This window comes from Thunnus albacares, chromosome 19 (genome assembly GCF_914725855.1).
Source record: "Thunnus albacares chromosome 19, fThuAlb1.1, whole genome shotgun sequence".
Lineage (NCBI taxonomy): Eukaryota > Metazoa > Chordata > Actinopteri > Scombriformes > Scombridae > Thunnus > Thunnus albacares.
Genome location: NC_058124.1, coordinates 6,098,977 through 6,123,510, shown reverse-complemented (window position 1 = coordinate 6,123,510; position 24,534 = coordinate 6,098,977). Strand labels below are relative to the sequence as shown.

Genomic DNA, 24,534 nt, shown 5'->3' with positions numbered 1-24,534 from the left:
TTCAAACCCTTAATAGAAGAACATATTCAGTTCCTCATTATTTTAAAAATCAGACATCAACATGGGGTAGTCTCTGGAATTCCATAGTCAAACAAATTGTTGGAATATTTTACTTAATCAGGTTTATTCCTCTATTCAAAGCAAAATACTCCCTTTTCAAAACAAAAATCTCCATAAGTGAGGGTACAAATTTTTTAAGGACGAAATATACAGAACTGATTACTAATTAATATAAATTTGACTTTTCACCATATACCTGTAGAAAACAACTAATATTCTGATGCAGTTCAATTGAGGTGTACCTGTTTTCTAAAGGTAAATTCCAGGGGACCTTGATAACTGTGTTGTGCACAAATCACGGTTTTAAGTTTTTTAATAAATAGAGAAGCTACAGATAAAATTTCAAACGTTGTTTTAACCTAACAACATTAAGATTTAGCTAGAGCTTGCTTCAGTGTGAAAAAATGTCACATTAAACAGTAGTGAAACAACAGGCCCAGTACAGCTTTACATTTACAGCTGAATTATACCTCTTTGGCTTGCTGTGTGCACTTATCTTACACTAGTTTCCTAAGCAAATACTTTATACAGTAGCCTGAACATTTTTAGACAGAGTAAAATAGGTGATGTGCCCTAGATTAAATTTTGCTTGAAGCTCACCAATGACAGATCCCCCAAAAATACCCTCAGAAACTTGTTTCTCATTTTAAGCTTTATTTTTCTTCATAATAATAATAATAACGGTCTTTCTTAAGACTGTTAAGACTGCACATTAATGTTCTCTAAAAACAAAACAAAAATAATAATTTTACAATATTTGTAATAAAATCAAAATTAAAAAAAAAAAAAAAAACTTCAGTAAATACATTCCCAGACAGTAGTCATAAGCAAACCAAAGATTTGTCATCCAAGCACTTCACTGATGGAAAATGATTCAGAAACAGGCAGTTATTCAATGATTACATCCACAAATTATGCAGCCTATGTTCTCACAAGTTATTTTGTGTTTATTAAAATAACAATACACATTCCTTGAAAGTGCACAGTAGATGTGACAGATGTGCAAAATTTAAAATGTACAATAGAGTATAGATACTGTTGCTTAAAACTTAAAAAAAATAGCATAATTAGCAACATTACGATTAAGGATAATTCTAGTTATTTTCAACACAGGCTGTTTGTTATCACGGTGATCATTTCTTTCAATAAGGTTTTTTTTTTTTTTTTTTTTACTGTCAAGCAGTGGATCTGGGACTGCTAATTTTCCAACATACCCTGTAGTTTACTCTTACTACATTCAGGAGCTTTTCTCTGAGCTATATCAACTTTTCTCAGATGGCCACAAGAAAAAACTGCAGATGCTAGACAGTAAAGAGCTACTTCAGATTGTAGGAATACAGTCAAGTTGGGAAAGAAAAAACTGAGAAAAGTTCACATCAACCTCCTACAGGTAATTAATGTTAGACAGCAATGAATCTAGCACTGTGAACTACCAGTTATACATATCTGTATATATATTGACATTAATACAATTTCAATGTACAAGGGAAAATCAAGAACAATCTGTAGCAAAATATTTATGGTTGATTACAACACACTTTGGATGCTTCCAAGTTCAAGTGATAAGATCTCCCAAACCAATTACTACAAATGTAACGTCATGTAATACCTGCTGAGTCACACCTATTTAAAGACTGAGTATGCTTACGGGGCATGTTTAAAGTTACTCAATTAAAATAATTCTCTGTTTGTTTTTTTCAGTTCAGCTGTTTGTCTTTCTGTTGTAAACTGAAAAACTGAAAATAGAGCAACTGATGAAACAGTCAACAGTAAAGAACTTGATGAAATGTTGATCAGAAACAATATGATGAAAGAAAAATCCCAACTGTACACCATAACACATTAGCCCTTTTATAAATCAAATGCACTTTTTAAAAATCAAGGCAGAAACATTAGACAAAAGCAGTCCATTCTTCAAAATCTCACAGTCAATAATCTAACTAATAGTCCATTCCCTCAGCGGTGGATTCTCTGGCATGTAATGAGATATTCTGGATAAGCCTGTGTATCATTGAAGATGACAAACATTGATGGCTTGGTAATGTCGTCTGTCACACTGTCATATCTGAGGGGAATATCACTGGTCTCCTTCAGCGGGGCTGTCTTCATTGAATGGCAACCTTTAGTGAAGTCTCCTGTTAGGACCTTTGACACGAAAATATACTTGTGTCCGTCTGCGTTTGGGGGCGAGTACTGATCCTGGACAGACAGTGCAGAGTTGACAGCAAAATACACCCCCTGGCCATAGACAGTGGCTATGTGGAGAAACCATTGCGTTAGAAATTGATACTCAAGACGAGACAAATTGAATACAAGTCAACAGAAGTGTTTTATAAAAACATACCATTCTTTCCACAGAAACTTCTGTTGAATCCGTGGACGCAAATCTCTTTCACGCTCGTCTCACTAGTGCCGTGGTAGAGTGTCCGTTCAATTTCCGGGTACTCTGCTCGCTGCAGAACGCTTGCCTTCTTTAGCTTGTACTGATTGTACAGCAATCGATTCATTAACTTCTCCACCTGGGGAAAAACTTCATGTTAATACAGACAGCCTACACCAAATAATTTGTTGCAAAATATGTAGGGTTTATTTTTTTCACCTGTATGATTCTGATCTTGCTGTGGTATTCCTGTATGGTCTCATAGAAATTCTTCACCACATTCTGAAATTCATCAGATTCCTCATTGACTTTTGTTGCTTCAGGCAGGTTTGATAGCAGGGAGTATTCCTCTTCTGTTAATAAATGATTTTGTTTTAATAGACAGAGATATCAGAGATACAGAGTCACAAAACGGGTATTAAAAGATTATCAGAACAGCCAAAAATTTAACTGAATACATTGATGAATGATATTGTTAAATGCGTAAAATTCAGCTGCTTAGTTTTCTTGTTTTTTGGTATTGGCACACATTTATTTGCTTTTCTATCCCCTATTTTCCTCATGCATCAGTGGAGCAACTGAGGATTGTGTGGTTAGCTATCTTACCTGCAAACCCAGTAGCTAAATACACTTGAGCACTAGTCTTTTGAGCTAGCTACCTAGCTGAAGCTAACTTTCTTTGTTAAATGACACCAGCCAGTGCAGGTTATGTTAAGCATCCATATACTGTGCTGCATACTGCTGTAGTATCACTATATATACACACGTACATACTAGTAAATGAAGCTAGAGCATTTTAGCCAGCAAGCTAACACTAGATAGAGTTAGATAGCTAACCCTACTGAGAAGGTTTAGTCGACATTAAGAGAAGCAAAACACTAAATCAAACAAATTTACAAAAAGGATAAAAAGATAAAAAGACTAAAAAAACTTATTTCCATTGTGGTCCTTGATGAAGACATGAGATAATGTTATGAAGATAAATATGGTGTCTGAGAATTTAAATTAACTTTCCCGCTAAAAGGCTGCTTTTGACTTGTTTGATAAACTCTTACTACATCATTCTGCGCTAGAGCACAATAAAGTTCCCTTTACCTGGTACATCCTCCTCCAAATCTCCTAAATTAAGCAATTTCCTGGAGATTTTCGCAGATTTCCTCGAAGCTTTGTTGTATTCCTGCATCTTTTCAAAATTGATAATGTGGGGCTGATTGTTGAGCAAAACATCAACTGTTTTCAGCTTCATCCTCCAAGCGTTCTCGATGAACACTGTAGCATCGGGTGAATAAGGAATCTTGTCTGGGGAGTCTGGGTCATGATGCAACCACTGGACAGTCCTCAGGATTTCCCGGTCCAATATCCAATTGGGTATTTTCTCCAGCAGCAGCTTCACATCCAGCATTGCTCCGGCCACATAGTCGTTAAAGCCAGAAACAGTGATTATGGTACCTACAACTTGAATCTCAACTGCGTGCTTCCTCTTGATCAATTCCAGACACTTCTTGTGGTAATCGGACATGTTCTTCATGCTCCGGTGCTCCAGTTTCTCCTCAACCTGCCTCTGGTTTACCTTCTTCCCGAAAGCTATGTCCACCCGAATCAGGTCACAGTTGTAACCTGCAAACACAACTATCTGGATTGTGTTAGCTGCCTTGATGGTGTCCTGTAAGCTAATATCGCAATCCTTCTCCGGTTGATCCACCTGGGGGGACTTGTTAGTACTACTAGAGGAGCCTTCACATTGGATCATTTTCTTGGACAACTCCAAGGCTTTTTGCAGCTGTTGCTCCTCATCCTCCAAAGACCAATGGCTGGACTCCATAGAGTACTGGATGGCTAGAGACAGTTGGGCCTCTTCTTCCAGATTGCTAGAAAGGCCCAGACCTCCATCACTTGGCAGGAGTAACCCACCTGTAGCATTCCCTTCAGTTAAAGGCTGAGGAGCATCAACATCTGTCACATCAGACTTTAGGTCTGACAGGCTGGTCGGTTCCTCTGCTGTGTACAGGTCCAAATCCTCCATGTCATCCTTTGGATCTGAATTGGACACACTGTCTTCAGGTCTTTCTTCAATGGCTGAGACAATTTTCTTTGCATCCTCTAAAAGGCCTGCAAAGATATGAACAGCTTGTTTGAAACTGCGCAGAAATATGGAAAAAAATATTAAGGGAAGCAGATACTACCTCTGTCTGTAGCTCCATTAAGATCTGTTTGCATTGAATCCGATTTTAACTCCTGTAGAGAACCATCTATAGACACTTCCTGGAATTTTTTATAGGACATCATGTTCCATGCAGTTTCAAAAATGTCCTGAAATTATAAATGAAACTGTTTTATTAAAACAGAATGATAAACCTGAAGTACACGCTGTGTGATATCTCATTGAAACTGTTAAAAATTGGGTATGATAACTAAGTAAGCCAAGTACAGTCCAGCTCAGAAAAATAAGTACAGTGAAGCTATAATTTTTAGCAGACAAGACTTATTCGAGAACACAGTGAGCCTTGTTTGTTTTTTTAATGGGAAAATGGAGCATTCACTTCTGCCTTGTGGAGGACGGTGAAGTACACCTCAGGCTATACTGTTTTAAGGCAGAGTACTTGTCATGATGGAATAACAGCTGGTATAAGTGGCCAACTGTGGGGAAGTGTAAAATTAACAAACTCCCTGGATCAAGTTGCATATTGTAGTTTGAATAACAAAAAAGACAAGCACATTTTTGCTTTGTTCCATCATTTTGTTACCTGGTGTGGCAGAGGTTCCCAGGGCAACTGCTTTGGGCTGACGTAGACCTGAAACTTGGTCTCCATCTGCTTCATGATGCTCTTGCATTCCTCATCGCAGAGAAAGCGAGCCACTCCTGGAACATTTACTGTGATGGTTCTGGTGCAGAGAGAGGAGACCACACTTTGCAGCAATTCCTCAGCCATTTGGCAAGCTGCAGCATGGCCATGGATCTATCAGGTACATTCAAAAATACATGAAACAGTTCTTGAGTATTAGAATCTCAGAAACATTGATTAATACAATACCAGAAGTGAACAAAATAGACGCTTCAAAACCAAACATTCAGTCACCACTGCCATCAAAAATCTGTTTCTACATGTGATACCGATACACCACATACCTTTAACCCACAGACGTCTTCTGCTTCTAGTGGAAAAATAGACACTTGGTCCATTTCAGCCAAGAGCTGATGACAATGGATCTGGATGTATTTCAGCATGCCTGGCTCCATGGAGATGACTGTCTCCCTTTCAATGGGTGTAGTGAGAAACTTCAGGATAGCAGTCTGCTTCTCACTCTCCATCCCTTTCAGAGTCAACACATCTATATTACCTCCTTGTTCTGACACAGAGGAGAAACCCAGAGCCTGAAGGAACTCGGACCACTCTCTGCAATATAACATGCATTCATACTCCTTGTCCACTGGTATGCTGAAGTGACAAAGTTGGGATTTCAAAAAGCTACATGCTTGGTTAGCAAAGTTCTGGGATAGTGATGATACAGCCACATTACAGTCTGATACAGTGTACACAGCGGGCAACCCACTTTGATTCATAGTTTGAAATAGCCGCTCTTTTACATCTTTTCTGGAAAGGAGCTGAGCTTCTTCTGGCTTGAGGGTAAACTGAATCTCAGCCACATTGGCAAAAAAATCCAAGATGGTGTGCTTTATCTGCTCCAATATTTGTGTGTCAAGTCCAGCAACATGCACACCATCATCTCTGATTTGTATGGTGAAATCTGGGTGAGCCTTTTCAATGTCCTGTAGAAGGGTGCTGGGTTGAAACAAAGCAAGTTTTGCTGGGTCAGTTATAGCAATATGGCTCGATGGTGTAGCTATGTCCTCTGTTTGATCCTCCATGACTTCGTCTGCAACCTCCTCAACCACTTCAGGGGTGGCAAGAGGTTCCAAGGTCGTCTGAAAGAGGTCAGTGTGGCTGTTGGCACTGGCCTCTATGGGAGGAAGAGTCTGCATTTGAATATCACTCATATCCGCAGAGTTGCTCTCAGTCATATCTTTGCTCCCAATTTCAGAGTTTGGTGATGGTACCCTTTCTGCAGGATGAAGAAAGTCAAAATATGGCTTCACTAAGAGCTCAGAATCATCCAGTTTGTGTGAGTGATCCAGAACTGGGTCCACAGCTGTTTAAAAAAAAGGACATTTTATTCATTAAGACAACCATAAGGGAGCAATGAAAGAGCTTAAAAGGGTGTACCGTGCAAAACTTACATTCGCAGTTGACAAACGACACCTTGGCTGTACCCTCTGAAAGCATGGTGACCTCCTTCACCTTCTGATTCCCGCCTCGCTTGCTTTCAAAGTACAAACTGAGCATGTCTGAAGTGATGCCTGGGTGCAGGTTGTCCACTAAAATGGAGTCTGTTTGCTCAATCTGTTCAAGAGTTACCTTGGCCCCATCAAGTGCCCGCCTGGCGATTCTTGCATTAAGGTTTTGTAAATCTGGAAAACAAATAAATAAAAAAAATCTGTATAACACACAAATGCTATGAAAAATGTAGCTTTAGCATTTAGAAACATTAGAAAAATCCATCAAGAAAAGAAAAAGGTGCATTTCTGCTACCTTTGGAGAACGGTTGGCTGAGGTGAATAAGAATGAGATCTCTCCCCGTTGAGGGATACAGAGTGTATTCTGACAAGTTTAACCCAATCATGTTCTCCACATAGAGCTCTATCATCTCAGTGCTGGTGTTGGGGTTGATCCCTCGCAGCAGCAGCCTGTATCGGTCCTTTGAGGCAGGCTTTCTCACACTCAGCTCAACATTATGCAGAACATGGTGCCCTTTAGACAGCACTTGGGCTGCAGCTGTCAAAATGATAAGAACAGAAATAAAAGGTAGAATTAGCATATGTTAATGAGACATTATTGCACTGTTTCCATTCAGTGTCTTTTCAATACATTACTGTTTAAATGCCTCTGGAGATAGGAGGGAGAACTTAAAGCTTTAACAGAAGGTCTGGGTCATTGGGGGGAAAAATCTGAGTGTTCTAATATCAAAGGCTAAAATAGGCCCACATTTACAAAATATGCAACAGTATATAGGCTAGTGTATTTTGCCACTTGCCTTCTGCCTCCTCAAACACCAGCAAGGCACGGTCACCATTCTTCTCCACAGAGACGAGTGGACCTCCCCCAGATCGCCGCTTATTCTCAAAGTACAGATACAGCAGCTCCTCATCCACTTCCTCAGGAAGCGCCAGTACCTCCACCGACCTCTCCTCCTGGCTTTCAACTGGCATCCTGAAACATACAAAAAACATACAGGTAGGCTTTCGACAGTGTAGGTGGTTCAAACAAGTCTATCTTATTTATTTACAGCTTCTTAAATGTTATAAATGACGCACAAGTTTTGCAGAAGAGTCTACTTTCCACTCTTCTGGGGTCAAAGCTTGTGCCTAAGTCTATATTATCAATCACTGCATCCATATAAGTAAATACTTCAGCAAACATTTGCTTGTTCCTTGTTTTAAATGTGAGAATTTGCTTCTTTCTTCTATTTTATATCACTGCAAATAATGCCACCCTACCTATAATAATATGTCAAAATTGTCATATTTAGATATCATGGTTAACAGTTTCTAATGTATACAAAGCATATGTATACATATATTTGGAAAATGATAGGATTTTCTTATAACAATAATAACAACAACAATATGAAAATGTGCATTTGTTAAAAATGTGTGACCATGAACCTTACTAGTTTGATAATCTGTATTCATAACAAGACAATGTTGTGTTGAACCAGGTTTTACTGATAATTTTGTGCATATTGCCCACACAAAGAAGCAACACAGTTCGGTTACACCTGTCCTGCAGTTCGGTCCTGTAACTGAACTTTTATGAATTACATGATTTAATTTATTAATCATACTAGTAAAATGTAACATACTTCCACAAAGGAGAACAAAGTTTCTAGGCCATCCAAGAGCAGTTAAACAGAAAGTGTCCATTTTAAACATTTCATCAGTTTGTGTTGCTTTAATTTATCATGTTATGAACCTTTAAAAAGTATATTTCTGGTAAATCCCTAAACACATGGGAAAGACCACATGTTATGTTCACTTTTATAACAAAATGAAGAATATGTACCATAGTCTATGTTTTTACTGACTGACTCACAACACACTTGTACTCAAGTTAAATTTACAGTAGTCATAATTCTGTTCGAGTAAACTTTGACCAAAACAAACGTCTTTCTGTCTGAGATGTTATACAGATGGTCTTTTAGGGAGTACTTGACGTATAAGTGGACAGATAATAGATATCAGCCTGTCATAGTGATTATGGCCTACAATAAGTTCCATGTCACAGGAAGCTAGGCCTTTACAACAGCTACAATATTCCAGGACCGAAACGTCATGCTGGTGTTTATTTTTTGCTACAGAAAACGTCTTCCTGCCAGGTTTACAGATAGAGTCACTGTAGCATTGTTTGTCATTTTTTACTGCGTAGTTCACCTGAAGTTCGTCTCTGCTCTCTTTTTTCTAAACTAGAAAGTGAAACCAGTAACGTTAACGTTATCCACAATTGCCATGTTTACACACTGAAGCTGTGTTTTTTTGTTGTTTTATTTAGCAAATGCTTCTCATTTTGGCGACAGAAAGAGAAAATACATTTTCACGAGGGGTTTACACGTTTCTGGAACATTACTTACCTGGGCTACGAGGACGACATTTGCTCAAAACACCGTCCAGACGAGTTGAACCGGAGTCTCCAAGTACTTCCTTGTTGTGGTGCCTGTTGAACAGCAGGTGGCGTCATCAGCAGCACGTGTTAAAGGGGAAGCACCTATTTTATACAGTCTATGGAAGCAATCCGCTGACTTTCAAGGGGCTGGAAGCAGAGGCTGTAACTTATGGATGTAACCCTGTACTATCAAAACAAGACTAGAGATTCTGTTTATTCATTTAATGGGAACATTTCGCAACCATGAATTCAAGTTCTCCAGGTCTCGCCCATCGTTTGAACTTTTCATGATTTAGTATTAAAGTAATATTTGGACTATCCAACTTATAAGCAATAAGAAATGTGCACAATTAGTATGCTCCAATATTTTTTTTAAGGAATCAGATTTTATTGCCTAGCTTTTCTCTTAAGTTATTATTTTATATTATTATTTTGTTTATTTTTATTATTATTACTTTTACTCTTTGTCCTGTTACCATGTTGAATGTATCAACCAACTGAAAGGGAAGTCATGCCTGTTATGTTATCTTTATTTCAGTATGATGCTATGTTTTCTGTTATTGTTTTAATGTCAGACATGCTGTTAGTGATGCTTTCTATAAATAAAGAGATGGAGAAAAAACTAACCCACTGAATGAACTAGTGTCAGCAGTTCATTTATAATGGCTTTATTTATATTTATGAAAAATATCAATTTATTATAAAATATGATATTATATGCAATAACGTGTATACACATCAGCTATCAGCACTATCACATATATATATTTGAGCAGGTTGTATATACTGTACATAACTACCTACTGTATGTGTATTACGTAACTTATTTGTTACCCATACAATATTTATTTCAGCTCTACTTGTACTGTATCCTGTTTTACGATTAACAAAAACTGTTTTACATGTATATATACATTTTATGTTGTTATCCATTTGTTGTTTCTATATGTATCTATTTTTCTCCTACTTGTTTGTACACAGTGATGTTTATTTACATAGTAGTATGTTGATCATAGGCCTTCCTAGCCAATAAAGCTAATTCTATTATATTATACTATATATTGTATATACAGTACCAGTCAAAACTTTGGATACACCTTGCCATTCACTTGAATGAGAAAGTGTGTCCAATCTTTTGTCTGATACTATATATATATAGGTATTTAAGAATTTTACAGAAAACGATGCCACAACAAGATCCATTTAGTGGCTGCTCTGGAGCTCTCAATCAAATCACATGATCTTCCTCAGCAGATGGACTTTACCTGCAGATTTTACATTTCCATTTCTTTTCTGACTTCTTCATCCTGTTGTTGAGCATCATAGTTCATTCTAGACTTTGTAAACAGCAGTTGAGGAAAGAATCTCACCACAAGGTTAATTTAGTATATGTATTTATTATTTATTTGTTGTTATGATATTTATTTATTCTGCTAATGAAGATCATGGATTTAATTCAAAGCTGCTGTGTCCAAGGTCAAGAATGAACTTTCAATTTCATTTTATAATATAAAAGTTATATATATATATATTCTATATATAATTGTTTAGCTTACTCATTATCCATGACTGTTAATCAGCTTAAAACATGATGCATTGTTATATATTAAACTACACAACAGTATATAAAGAAATTGAAATTAACTCCACCTCAACCTGCTACAACATTCAAATCATCGTCTTACATTTTACATGTTCATACATCCATAATAACAATAAATAAATGTAATATATATTGATGTAACACTCTAAAATATGTCATTTTCATAACAAGCACTTTAACTTTTGATACTTTAAGCATATTTTGCTAATGCTCAAACATATTGGTTTGTAAAAAATCTCAACGCAGGACTTTTATTTGGAATAGAGTATATTTATATTGGGGTAAAAGGATCTCAATACTGATGTTTGAACATGGTTGGCACTACAAGCATATGAACACCTTTAATTTATTTTATAATTTATAAAAGTTATGAAACTATGTATTCTCAGATGAAACTATGTGTTTGTACTGATCATTTAGTGATTTGAATGGAATGTATAGTGTAGATAATGGCTAAGTTATAAATACGATGGCTGCGATAGAGTCTAATAGACCTCCATACACTAGAACCTACAGCCTATTATTATGAGCCTGCTTGATCAGTTTTCCATACTGAGTGTTACCTTATTGGAGTTTGTACTGCATGAGTTCTAAATACATTGAGACTGAATGAAACTCCACAGGCTGTAGTGCAATGCACATCATATACTTATGACTGAACAGTGTACAATACAAAAAATTCAAATGGCATTTATACTGTATGTGTGCAATGGCATCTAATAGGATTCCAGCTTGTTTAATGCATTTATATCTCACAAATTATAAATGTGTTCATTATAAGCTAATGTATGGTTGGTTAGTGTGCCTTACTGAGTATTTTCAAATAGTTACAGTAATCGATTGAACTCCAATAGCTTTAATAGCTGAAAAGTTGTAAATATTATCATTATATGCTCAGGTACACTGAGCATTTTGACATTTGATTGGAGTGTGTCCTGTATACACTGCCAGAGATATAAATAGAGTAGCAGCTAAGCAGACTCAGTACAGTTCAATGCACTCTATATCCTATGACATTTCCATGTCATTATAATGAACTTATACATAGATAATGATTATGCCAAACTGAATATTTTGAAATTTTAATATAGCATGTATTGTGCATAAAGGCTGGACTATAAATACAGTTGGAGTGAGTATGACTCCATAGCCTTCAATGCATTCTATGTCTCATCATTGTGATTCTGAACAGGTTTCAACAGGCATCCAGATATAAAAACAATTCTTATACTAACTAGAAGTTTGAAGGAGGTTTGTGCCTTGATACAAAAACAGCTCATGTTTTATGTTGCAAAAAATTTAACATAAATACAAGTGTAAAAGTTATTCATAAAGCTGATTCAGCAGTGTCAGAATCATTAACGCGAATTACAATAATTTGTGAAAATGAACAGGTTTCTCCCAAAGCAACCAGAAACCTGCTGTGCTGTGAAGTCAAGCTGTGAGAGGCCAAGCCGCTTCATGAAGAACAAAAAGACAAAGACAGTAAATGTGTAGCAGCACTCTGAGTCAGTTCCTCAGAAAAAACAACTGCAGCTTGGCTTTCATCTCTTTTAAGCTTATAATTAAAAAACAAATATGAGCTGAAATTAAAGTACAGTTTACCATTCATTATTTATATCAGATCCTACATCCTGGTGGTATCTCAACATGTGTTTATGTAAATGATTAATTCAGCAAAACAGTGAGAAAAGCAAACAACAGTTTTGTTGTATGTCAAACAAATTTTCAGCTGTATAATCTGCATTAAAGCAGCTCACATTATCTGACAATTATAACCTCAGAAACCTGCTGGCATTCACACATTTTTATTATCAGTCCATTAATTGTAGTCTGCAATGGTGGAATAAGCACACTTGTTACTGACAAGCACACAGAGAGGGGCACTCAAATGAACTATTTAAAGCTCACAAATGACTAGGTTTTCTGATTTCATCCTTTAACTACACTGAATTTAAAAGTTAAAAATCTGATGAATATTTATGAGGAAAAACAGAATCCTCCCAATGGCAGAAACAGGAGAATTAAGTTCAAAGTTGTCGCCATGAGACATGAAATCTGAAATTCTTTCAGAAACAATCATTAGACTGTCTGGGATCACTGAAATGTTGTGTATTTCTCTTCAAATTGGGGACATATTTTATTTATAATTATCTGGATTTAGCCTTTCTTCACTGTAAGGAAAATGAAATAATTTACACCACCCTCAACACGCAAATACTGGGATGTATTTAACTTGTCTCGACTGATGTATTCCAATGTGGTCTGGGTATAACACTCCATATGCAAGCTGTCATCTAAATTACAGCTTGCCAGTTCAAAATTTGCATAAACCCCTGAAATGTTGTATTTATAATTAATTAACTTCCTTTTCATTTTCACACATTTCAGCAAAAAGGCTAAAATGTTATTTTACTGTACTGTGGGAATCAGCTGAATGACTGAAAAATGCAGGTTTATAAGTAATGATATATATATATATATATATATATATATATATGTGTGTGTGTGTATAAAAATATTGATTTTTCTGAAGGTGCAGCTTTAATGGGTTTTATATATCTACTCAATAATTGAGACCTGTGATCTCAACTGGATGGAAAAGCAGCTCAAATATATGCATGTAATATCCTTTTTAATGATGTTTGAATATTAAACAATGAACAATGTATCAGTTAATACCAATAAATGATCACTCATTGTTATAATAAACAAATCAAGTGATGTTAATACACGTTCCTGTCCACTAGGTGACAGTGTCCCCTGCAGAACAAATACACTGCTGTCTTCTGTGGCAACAGCATGTACACAAGGTGACAAGAGAAATTTGAATTGAACAAATACTCGCACTGGTTCGCTGGCTCTCTTCTTATCAGTCTGCTCTCACATGGAGAAGAAAAAAGATCAAAAAGACACTGGACGGGCAAATGTCCCATTATGTTTCAAGGCACATGGAGCAAATCATAGCCTATTAGATAAGCATCACCAAGCTCAACTCCTGACGAATCTGAAATAACATTTCAGATCAGAGATTTGTCGGTGAAAATGATAATGCGAGGGCAGAAGGGCTTCTGGGTTTCTTGAAGCATTCAGTATTCACACATATACAACAAGCTCAGCAAGTGCAGCTAATAATTTCAAGCCTGAACAAAACATACGTGTCTTATCAAAACGTGTTGATATACCTACCACACGTGTATATACCTAACATTTTGTTCTGTGGCATATACATCAAAGAATCCTACTGACAAATACTTAAAATGGCTACATGTATCATGCATATGATTCTTTAACATTTACACTGTTAACAAAACAATAACATAAGCTTGTAAAGGTTAATTACAAATTGAGTGATAATAATTATAATACAGTAAAATTTAGTGGTAAAATTAATTCTTAAAAAAAATTCATCAAAGGCACTTAGCACCCACTTGTCATCAAAAATGTGTCACAATGTACATCAAAAATGTACAGTACATCATTGATTTGAATGATAAGGCACCCCTGTATAGGCTGTATTATACTGTTATACTTATAGGCTGCTATATTATCACTTTTTCATGATGAATGACTGTCGACAAGTACTTGGCATTTGTGTTACAACTCAAGCATAACTCCATTTAAAACCTTTCTATCAATTTTTTTTACCATACTGAGTGAAGAAAATCTCATTGATTGCTTCACCATAGTGCTACTCTTACTCCTGGTATCCAGTAGAGTCCTTTAAGACCAACAGACACTCTAAAATTCAACCCAAAAACATTTAAGGTGTGTAATCCTAGATTTCTTAAACAGTTTTGATGTCATTTTTGGCACAGCTTTGGCACCTTCTGTACTTTGTTGCATTGTACTCATAGTTGCAGCTACTTGCATGTTCTACTGCAAAGTAACACTGAGCTATCACGTCATGGGTAATCAGGGAAGTAACTACTGTTGAGAATTTGTGGATTTCAGCAAACTGGAGGGGGTTTGCATTCTACAGTTTAAAAAAATTACACAAGGTGTGGTTTTTTGGAAAAATTTCAGTATTTTTAAACTCAATGCAGTTAAACTTGACTACTTTTAGGTCAACTTAAATCAACAAATAAAGGATTCAGTATTTCACAACTAGAATTTTATTTCTGGCAGTGTGGAGATGGCTATTAAACACCACTTTTACATTTTACTGGAAACATAATTGAAGAAATCAGTGAATAACTTGGTATCAGATTGACATTTTAAAATGGGGGGTGAAGGGGCTATTAAAATATGTAATTTGGGGCTGATTTGGGCTTGATTTTAGAGTGTGTTTTGGCCTTGGTGAACTATATTTAACAGCTGCAATCAGGCAAGCAAAATGTAAGTAACTCTGTAGTGTGGGTAGTTTATGAGATTTTTGTTAGAAGCAGCCAATATGATGGGAGCCGATTCCCTCTCATAACTGCTATTATGATGTAAAACACCTCCACCATCACATCAGTAGCAATATTCTAACATGAAATGATAAAAATTTATACTGAGTTGAAGTGATATTTACAGCAGAGTCTGGTTTGTGTCTGGGACCATTAGCAAACAAAGCTTTAGGTAGCCACAATGTTTCCCATTGTACTGAAAAACAAACACAAAGAACACAAACATACTATAGCACTTAAACGATGTAGGCTATCAATGACATATAGCATGCTTGTTTAAAAGACAACTTCCCTTGTCTTCTTGTCTGTTCACTCTCGTTTGACATGTTTGAGTTGGGATTAGAGATAACAAGTGACAGTGTCCCTTTTGTCCTGCTGCTGGTCTATCCTGAAGTGGGATCATGACTGGGCACACAGTTTTGGAGACAAAAGCTTTACTGCTTTGTCAATAAGAGAAGTAAAGAAGATCATCAAACTGGAAAGACCAGAAGAGTTCATAGGAAAATGTCTTTGGAAATCATGACAAAAACGGTATGAGGCGACATAAAAATAAATATTACAAGGCTGCTGAGGTTCATTTGGTGGTCATCCAAATGCACATATGGGCTTGGTATCATCTGCCTTTAAACATTCGGATTTTGTGCTTGTCTGCCAGCAGCAGGGTGACATTATACTCATAATCTCCATCATGGACTCCTGTGTGTCGGAAAGCTCCAGCCAAATGGTTCTCCTCCCAGTAGTGATGCCAGTTTCCATACTGGTCTGCACCAAATCCAAACACATTGACCTAGAGCAAAGGAACAAAAGCCAGTTCACATCCACATATTATGAGTTTTTTTTATTTCACAAAATACATTGTTATTTTTAAAAAAAGCAATAACTTCTAAAAATGTGATAAAATGTTAAGACTCATCAGGCAAGTTGTCCTTCTAAAAATATTCCACTACACATTTCTTTGAGCAGCTCTAGTTTGTCAAGGTCACATATGTACTCAATGTGGTGGTTCAACTTACCTCATCACATATGTGGACAGCGAGCAGCAAGCTGAGGAAGCCGGTTGAAGGATATCGCCCATGACTTTCAAGCCAAGACTCGTAGACATACTTAAAAAATGTTGGATTGTAAATCAACACCTGCAAAAGAGTCATAGGTATTTCTACTCCTTTGTAATTTACTGAGACAGTATAATAATTCAGCTGTGTGCTCTGCATTTCTTATAAAACTTTACAGCTACATAAATAACTCTGTATTGAAAAAGAAACAATGTCATGGTGACAGAATGTTCAATATAAGCTTTATACACTGTATGACCAAAAGCTTGTGCACACTGCTATCCACATACTTCTTTGTACTTTAGGTCTGGGGCTGTCCTTCATGGTTTGGGCTAGGCCCCTTAGTTAGAATTAAGGAGGTTCTTAATGCTGCAGCTTACAGTGATTGGACATCATTAGACAATCATGTGTTTCCAACTTTTCCAATTGCACGAAACCAGGTTCATAAAAACTGGTTTTCCCAATTTGGTATGAAAGAACTTGACTGAGCCACTCTGCTCACATTCCCATTTACAGAGCCAGTGCTGTGTATGGACACTGGACTTTTTTTCAGCACACACACACAACGGACAGCTAGTGGACCATGAGGAGATATTTGCTGAATTTGACAAAAAGTGTGTTTTAGAATCACTGACTCTACCTTTAATGGGAGCAAATCCCTGCAGCCAGGTTCCAAAATCTGAGGAAAAACCCAAGACTAGTGGAGGCTGTTATAGCAACCTGATTAATGCCCATTGTTTGGTAATGACATGTTCAACAATCACATATGGGTACCTATACTTGTTTTTGGGTGTCCACATATTTTTGGCCATGTAGTGTATATATAGAATATCTTAAAGGTACCATGTGGTGTTTTCTTCTTATCAAAAAAAAAAAAAATCTGTTTACAATATAATTTTCTTACCATAAGACATGTATCTTTCAAGCCTAACAAATGTCTTTCATTCCTCATAAAACATTTGCAAATCTGATTTTTTTTTAAAAAAATTCGTCATCTCCCCTGTGTTTCTTTTCTTTCACTTTATCGCCACCTGTTGATCAGTGGAATATTTTATCGCATCACCACTCTGTTCTTGCAAGTATGTCCTTGTGGATGAGATTAAAATAAAATTGGGACCCAGTCTTCAAAACGTTGCTCCATAGTGCTACTACTAGTCAAACATTCCACAGGGTACCTTTAAGTTTTCATCCAAAACTTACCTTTGATATTTTAAAAAGTAAATATATCATGCTCAAGCAAATGCTAAGCCATGTTTAATGACAAAGAAATAAAAAAATAAAGGATTATGACCTTTACTTACCTTATCTTTATTTGCCTTTATCCTGGATATAACTGGTATATACGTGCTGTAATACAAGAAAATACCAGCGGCTTAAAATTTGTGCTTTCATTGCCTTGAAAACAGCCTTAAATCGTGTTTTTGCTGGACACAATTCTGGCTGTCTACAATTGGTTGTAATCAAATCCACAATTGCAGAATAACCATATTACATGATTTCTATCTAATTTGAGTGATGACACATCTAAAAATAAATGCCCAGTGTCAGGAATATTACAGCTGTGTGAGAAAATCTGATTTAATACCATGGGAAGATTTTGCAGTTATCACAGGAACATATGCTCACTGTCTGCAATTTTTATCATTAACCATGTGACAGTGAGCAATGTTGAGTTGTTTGCCATCCCAGAGTGGTGGAAAAACTGCAAAGCTAAAACATATAAATGAGAGAGGCTGTTTGAAAAAAGGTGTGCAATACCCACGAGGTGCCACATTCAGTTTGCTTATGAAAAGTGACTGCAGGAAGAGTTAGATATAAGCAGCTTGACATGAAAAACTTGCATGTGTGACATTTTCATGAATAGAGGAGCTAAAAGAAAACAATCATATTGTACTGACAAAATGTAAATTTACAGTCCGTGCAAATTCTACACCACGCCTGTGCAGCCTTTAAAATGTAAAGGGTTGGCTGAAATGAAAAGTAATGATTACATGGTAAGATACAATCCGGACAAATGTTTCCAATTAAAGTAAGGTTTATCAAGGCTATTGCCTCTGCAGCAATGTGTCTCATTAAAATTCAAAGATTATACAGACTGGTTTAATACCATTTGGAATTGTCGGCTGTACAGTATAACAGTCCAAATAGGTCTTCTGCATTTTGTAGTGAAAGGATATGAAAATGACTTGTCATTCGTCTGATGTGCTACACCATAAACCCTAATGTTTAACACACACAAGCTTGACATTTTAGCATAGGCAAATACTTAATTTTAGGACTGTTATTCAAAGTGAAGAATGTGAATGTGGATCAAACACACCCAGTCCTGTGCCATCTTACATAGTTCTGTCCTTCAGCAGTGCCCAATTTTATTTAACAAGACTAGAAAATGCAGCAAAAATAATTCACAACACCCTTTTAAAATCAAATGGCTGCTGGGCCAATGCTGACATTACTGCCAGTAAAGTGAAATTTAATGATGCAGAATGATTGCTTTGGCAAAGTAGGAAGACATCTACACATTTATAGCAAACATTTGTTTGGATTTACTCGTCCTTCTACCATCTAACATGTTGGCGTGTTTGAGTTATTGGCAGTGGCGTTAACTGGCAGGGGCATCATTTTGTCATCTGGATGTCCAGTAATCAAGCTAATGATTACAGGTCATTGGCTGAAGGTGAAATTTAGTGGAAGATTAAAATTGAGCAATTATCCTTGTTACGGCAATCTGACAAATAGGGATATAGAGTGAATGTGATTGTTATGACAGTCTGGTATTTGAAGAGTATTAATGATTCTGGGAGTTAACACTGAACTCCGATTTCATTGAAAAATGGAATATTAAATGATGCATCTCTGTGCCTCACATTTTCAAATGAGAATAAAAGCACATTTATGTCTCTATTTATAACCTGCATTCATTGATTTTTTTTGAGGAGGGGCGCTTTTGGGGGCAGAAGGTTGTAAACACAACACTGACATATTATCGCCTCATAAATGATGATATGGCTAAAGTGTCAGCAAACAGTTGCCTTTTTTTACACATCCAGCAGACAGGGAGCAACATTAGCATTCATTTGAAGTTTTTTTTTTTTGGTCACCCGATGACTTTAAGTCCAATATTCACTCTCCTTTTAGCTCTGTTTTGGTCTCCACTACTTGCTGAGGAAAATATCTGTCTCTTGCTGAGGAAAATATCTGTATCTTTAGCCACAAAATTCTTCACTATATTCACCAGCTAACACATTTATTCATTTGACATCTTGTTGCAGCTGAAAATGATGTTGATGTGAGCGTTGAGACCTTGACACCTTCAACATTACACACAGTCATTTGATGCATTCTTAACATAGAAATATTGATAAAAGCAGCTTTAGCATTTGATAAGTACACTTACTGTTTAATGGTGCCCGTGGTCAGAGCACTAATGAGCCATTGAAGGTCCAGAGTCTTAAAAGGGATAAGCACCAGACTGGTGGTGTTGTCCAGGTCTATAGCACTTTCTGGATACATGACATGATGAGTTGTTCTGGCACCCACATCCCCCTCAAAACCAGTGGTGGGAGCTTGGTTCATTCTGCAATGACAAAGAAGCAGTGTTTTTCATTTCAGGATTATTTCTCTTACATAATGATTGATCTTTTTCTTCTTGTTACTATGCCATCTTTATCTTTTTCCAGGACAGCTCAAATTGAGGTTTATTTCACCCACATGTTTGAAAGATGGGGAACATTTGGTGTACTAATCTCCATAATCTACAAAGGGGTTATAGTAATGGACCATGTGTTTAGTTTTCACTAAGCCCCAAAGTCAGCCAAACCTAAGGGCACAGTGCCATACGAAAACCAGCCTTGATCATTATTTTGAGAAAAAGATAAAATAAAATAAAAATAAAAAGGAAATATATAAAAGAAGAAAGGAAAATAAAAAGCACAATTTGTCCCACTTCACCATGTTTTGGACATCCAAACAGCAATTCAGAACAATCCAATGTCCATTTACAGCACAACAATTACCGCTTGGCAAGCTAGGCGAAGCATCCCTATTATTATGTCCAACAATACTCACTCAAGCTGGAGCAGTAATTGGTGGGAACATAGTTTGACAGTGGCAGTTGGTTTGGGTCAGTGGAGGGATATGATAGAGAAGAAAAATCATGAAACTGACCCCACATGTGACTAGCATCACCTGTTTGGGTGCTGAGGTCTGAGCAATATCATCTTCCTCATTACTGACTCTGTGATGACAGCTATATAGCAAACTGACATTTTCAGCCTGAGCCTGTCAGAATTCAAAATGACCTGCAAGAAATATTCTGTGTCTAAGCTTGCAGTAGCTATTTCATGTTGCAACTTTACATATAAGATGTGGCCTCCTGGGTAAAATTTGGGAATGACTCCCCACCTAAAAGACATTCTTCGGCAAATAAAGTCAAAGGTAAATGGAACATCAATAGATATATATGGTTTTGGGGAAATGGGGAAAATTTTCAATTTGACAACAAGTGCTAATTAAACCTACATGAAATATTTTTTTGGCCACACGACGCATTTAAGTTGATATGGCAAACGTGTTAGCAAACATTTGCTGTTTTGCTCTGCGCCAACTCCTGAGAGAAATATGTGGCTCTTTAACTACTACAAGCTTCATAAGTTAGCTGCTAATTTGTCTGTCTTCTATTTGGTTTTGATAAAGTAGTATACAGTAGGCTTTTTTGCTGAAAACAGCTGCCTGCTGTGTCTGAGGATGACGCTGATGACAGCAATAAGACTGCACAAAAACAGTTAAGTTGTGTGCCAGAAAACAGAAAAAAAAAATAGTTGAAACACTGAATGCCCCGTAGAAAAACAGCAGAAAAAAGCAGAGTTGGGTGATCATTTTCGGTTTGGGTTTGTCACAACAACTGATACGTTAGACATACACATGGTAATTTGACCCATTATTCATATAAAAATAGTGACTATGGCAGCTTCAAAGCTGTACACAATTCATTTTCCATTGTTAAGTAATGCATATTTGGCCTTCACAACTTTCTCTTTCAACATTTTGTGCTCAAGTCAAAAGGATCTAATTCAGCGCCTAATAGAAGCAGATACATCAATGTGTTGAAAGGTTGAAAATGAGCTAAATTAAAAAGAGTATATTAAATCAGCTCATGAAAACAGGAGGGACATAGAGTCATGATGCACAGCTGTCTTTAGTGCACCAGTTAACTAAAGCAGTACTGCAGCTGTGAAATGGTGGCAAAGCCAGTCAGTCCCAGAGGAAAAGAGAGGAGCATCACCAGTAACAAAGCTGCCACACCAGATGCGACTGTGGTTATTATTGACACAACACTGATTATGATAATGCATCATTAGTTGTAGCATTTTGGAGGAAGCAACCTGCACTTCATAAAATAATGATGTGTCGAACACATAAAACTCTGAATGGACTGTTAGGGCTTTGAGAACATGGTCAGCTGCAACACACTCCAGCACTCAGCTGGCACATCTAAACCAAACCAGGCTCATGACTGTGACTGAGCTAAAAGTGCAATATATGGAAGAACAGAAAAATTGGTAAGAGGTTTTATGGTGCAATGTCTCAGTGGAAAAGTGCAGTTTTTGACAGGGCTACATTGGTGGGTTCCTCCTGTTATGCAGCTATAACATGTGGGAATTTAAGAATCGCTCAGCAAATGGATCCCTGCTGCCCATAGCAGATGAAAATGCATGGCAGCAAGAGCTGAGGAACACCATGTCACATATCTGACAGTATTATGTTACTAATTCATCACAGCTGCAGCACATTCAAAAATATTCTACTGTAACAACACATTACTTTGTGTTAGTAGTACATGTTGATAATGTTTTCTTTCGCTCTTAATTCTCTCTTCTATTACAACAGACTTTGCATTCTCTTCTTCTTATACATATTTTCCTATTGCTCACTTCCTCAACTACAGCAAAGGGCTAAGATCAAAATTACTACAAAGGTATTTCCCATTTAACTTCTTGCATAACAGTTGCTAAAGGCAAAGCACTTTACTATTGTTAAAGATCCCCTCCAGACATGTATTAAGATATATAAAAATACTCAATACAAAAAAAGTATGATTACCCCATTAAAATCCTATAAACGGCATCTACTCTTCCCTCATTAAAAATTCCAGAATCTATGAATATGAGGATTTATAAAATGGGTAGTTAAAATCTTGCAATCTGATTGATTAAGAGCTGTGCTATAATGAGTGTATACTACAGCTATGATGTTTAAAGTCCTTTTATAGTTCTATTGTACATTATCACTCTGCAGCTACCGTTAAAATGTTGACCACATTCTGTAAGCAATCAGGGATGATGCAGAGCTCCACCAACCACTGTCTCTGCAGCACCATGGTGCAAATACTTTCAGATGTGGGCCTTGAAGCAAGAGAGATAATATCTGTAAACAGGCACAAATGTGAGAGCTCTCTCCAGAACGACTGGCGATTGAAGGTGTCCGGAGAAAGTGGAGCAGTATCCTCGCCGCACGAAGCAATGCATATCCTAACAAAATGAGTTGGCCTAACGCTATTGCAAACACTTTGCAATGTGACCCCAGTGACGTTGGACATTTTCCCATGGGTGTACAATTAATGGGAACATTCAAATTAATGTGAGTAAGTAAACTCTGGTTAGACCTCTGACTGGCTTGAAAGTTAGTTAGTTCTTGTTAATGACTCTTATAATGTAATATTTAATAAAACAGTTTTTTATTGGATTGTGTATATAATTTATATATATAACTTTTCTATATCTTGTAATATTTGGTCACTGTTTTATAAAAGCACTCTCACTCCTGGAGGTGGTATATTGTGATTATATCACAATGTGAATTTCATTTCAGAAGTTTAACTGGTAGACAGATCTTGTGTAAGCTGCATACTGGACCACAATTGGCTCCAAACTAGTTGTGAGTCACAAATCCTGCTCATAAGCCCACCCCTTAAAATAAGATTTTCAATGAACACAGACAAAATTTCCTCTTTCAGCAGATGAATGTGAAAACAGGCTTCTAGTGACAAACTCTGCACATTAATGAATCTGCACAGTGAAGCTCAAACATCCAACTGTAAGAACAGAAAGAAATACATATTTTTGAGCACAGAGGGACTTTAAAGAGCACAAAATTGTCATCCATCATATATAACAGAAGGGGCATTTAATCGTTTACCAACTTTTCATGTTACTGGAAAGTTCCCCTTGAGATCTGTTGAAGATTGTATGCATGTTGTGGTTAACTTGCTGCAGGGTCAATCCTATGATAATGCAATTCTGTAAGGGCACTCAAGAAGTTAACTTGCGTTATTAAGTGGATTCAGCGGGCTGCTCATCCACTTAATCTTGTGGGGGCGTGTGGTGTCAACTGCTCTAAGGAGGTGAATATTTCAGATTGGTCTAATCAATATTCAACTTCTGCTCTAACTCCCCCTGGCACTGGAAATTTGTACCAGATGGACTTGAAACAAACTGAAGCAGATGTACTGAGCCTTTGAAAAGCCCATCTCACCAACAAGATGGTTTGCTCACGCACAGGAAACCCAGGCCCTGTACCTGGAATACACAAATACTCAGAAAACACAGAATACATGGAGCAATGTGAGATGAAGAATCACAAAATCTTAAATATTTAAATGGAACAATTAGGATTAACATGTCTGTGGCTCACAGTACTAATAGATTTAGGGAATCAAAACGCTCAGAGCGAGAGAGGAACAGGTCTGCAAAACCCTTTCTCCAGAGAAAGCATGAAACCAGGACAGATGACTCACTCGCAGTGAAGGAATGAAACTCAGATTGAAGGTCTTTTTTACTGATGACAGAAATCTTGACCAGTGATTTATAGCAGGACTATTTGGACCTGACTGGTGTTAAGTGCTGGTACTTTGAGCATCAATCAACTTCACTCAACTTAGAGGACCAGTGCATAGGATTTAGTGGCATGTAGCGGTGAGGTTGCAGATTGCAACCAACTGAATACCCCCCTCCAACCCCCTGGCCTTCCCCTTCCAAACGTGTAGGAGAACCTACGCTTGGAGGTCAAATGTATAAGGCCCTCTCTAGAGCCAGTGTTTGGTTTGTCCGTTCTGGGCTACTGTAGAAACATGGCGGTGCAACATGTCGGGCTCCAGGGAAGAGGACCCGCCTTGTATGTAGATATAAAGGGCTCATTCTAAGCTAATGAAAGCACAACTATTCTTATTTTCAGGTGATTATACACTAATAAAAACATACTTATGAATATTACATTCCATTTCTACCAAGTCCATTCAGCTAGATGCCACTAAATCTTACACACGGCACCTTTA

General features: G+C 37.0%; 2 protein-coding genes across 3 annotated transcripts in view; both read right to left on the bottom strand.

The window, feature by feature from the left end:
- Nucleotides 1-1,204: 1,204 nt before the first annotated feature.
- parp10 (poly(ADP-ribose) polymerase family member 10) lies at nucleotides 1,205-9,546 on the bottom strand. The gene is made up of 11 exons (XM_044335612.1): nucleotides 9,125-9,546; nucleotides 7,532-7,707; nucleotides 7,030-7,272; nucleotides 6,678-6,908; nucleotides 5,568-6,589; nucleotides 5,185-5,397; nucleotides 4,624-4,750; nucleotides 3,536-4,549; nucleotides 2,660-2,793; nucleotides 2,405-2,579; nucleotides 1,205-2,315 (listed from the first exon to the last, which is right to left on the bottom strand). Exons 2-11 carry the CDS (start codon nucleotides 7,704-7,706, stop codon nucleotides 2,017-2,019), a joined length of 3,633 nt encoding a protein of 1,210 aa, XP_044191547.1. The 5' UTR covers nucleotide 7,707; nucleotides 9,125-9,546; the 3' UTR covers nucleotides 1,205-2,016.
- Nucleotides 9,547-12,551: 3,005 nt separating this feature from the next.
- The window catches only part of LOC122970458 (CMP-N-acetylneuraminate-beta-galactosamide-alpha-2,3-sialyltransferase 1-like), a 62,746-nt gene continuing 50,763 nt past the window's right edge, over nucleotides 12,552-24,534 (bottom strand). For both annotated transcript variants that reach the window (XM_044336607.1, XM_044336606.1), the window contains 4 exons: nucleotides 19,600-19,779; nucleotides 17,504-17,549; nucleotides 16,164-16,283; nucleotides 12,552-15,937 (listed from right to left, as the gene is read on the bottom strand). In XM_044336607.1, coding sequence (XP_044192542.1) covers nucleotides 15,764-15,937; nucleotides 16,164-16,283; nucleotides 17,504-17,549; nucleotides 19,600-19,779 — 520 coding nt within the window. In that variant the 3' untranslated portion in view covers nucleotides 12,552-15,763. The remainder of the gene's footprint in view (nucleotides 15,938-16,163; nucleotides 16,284-17,503; nucleotides 17,550-19,599; nucleotides 19,780-24,534) is intronic.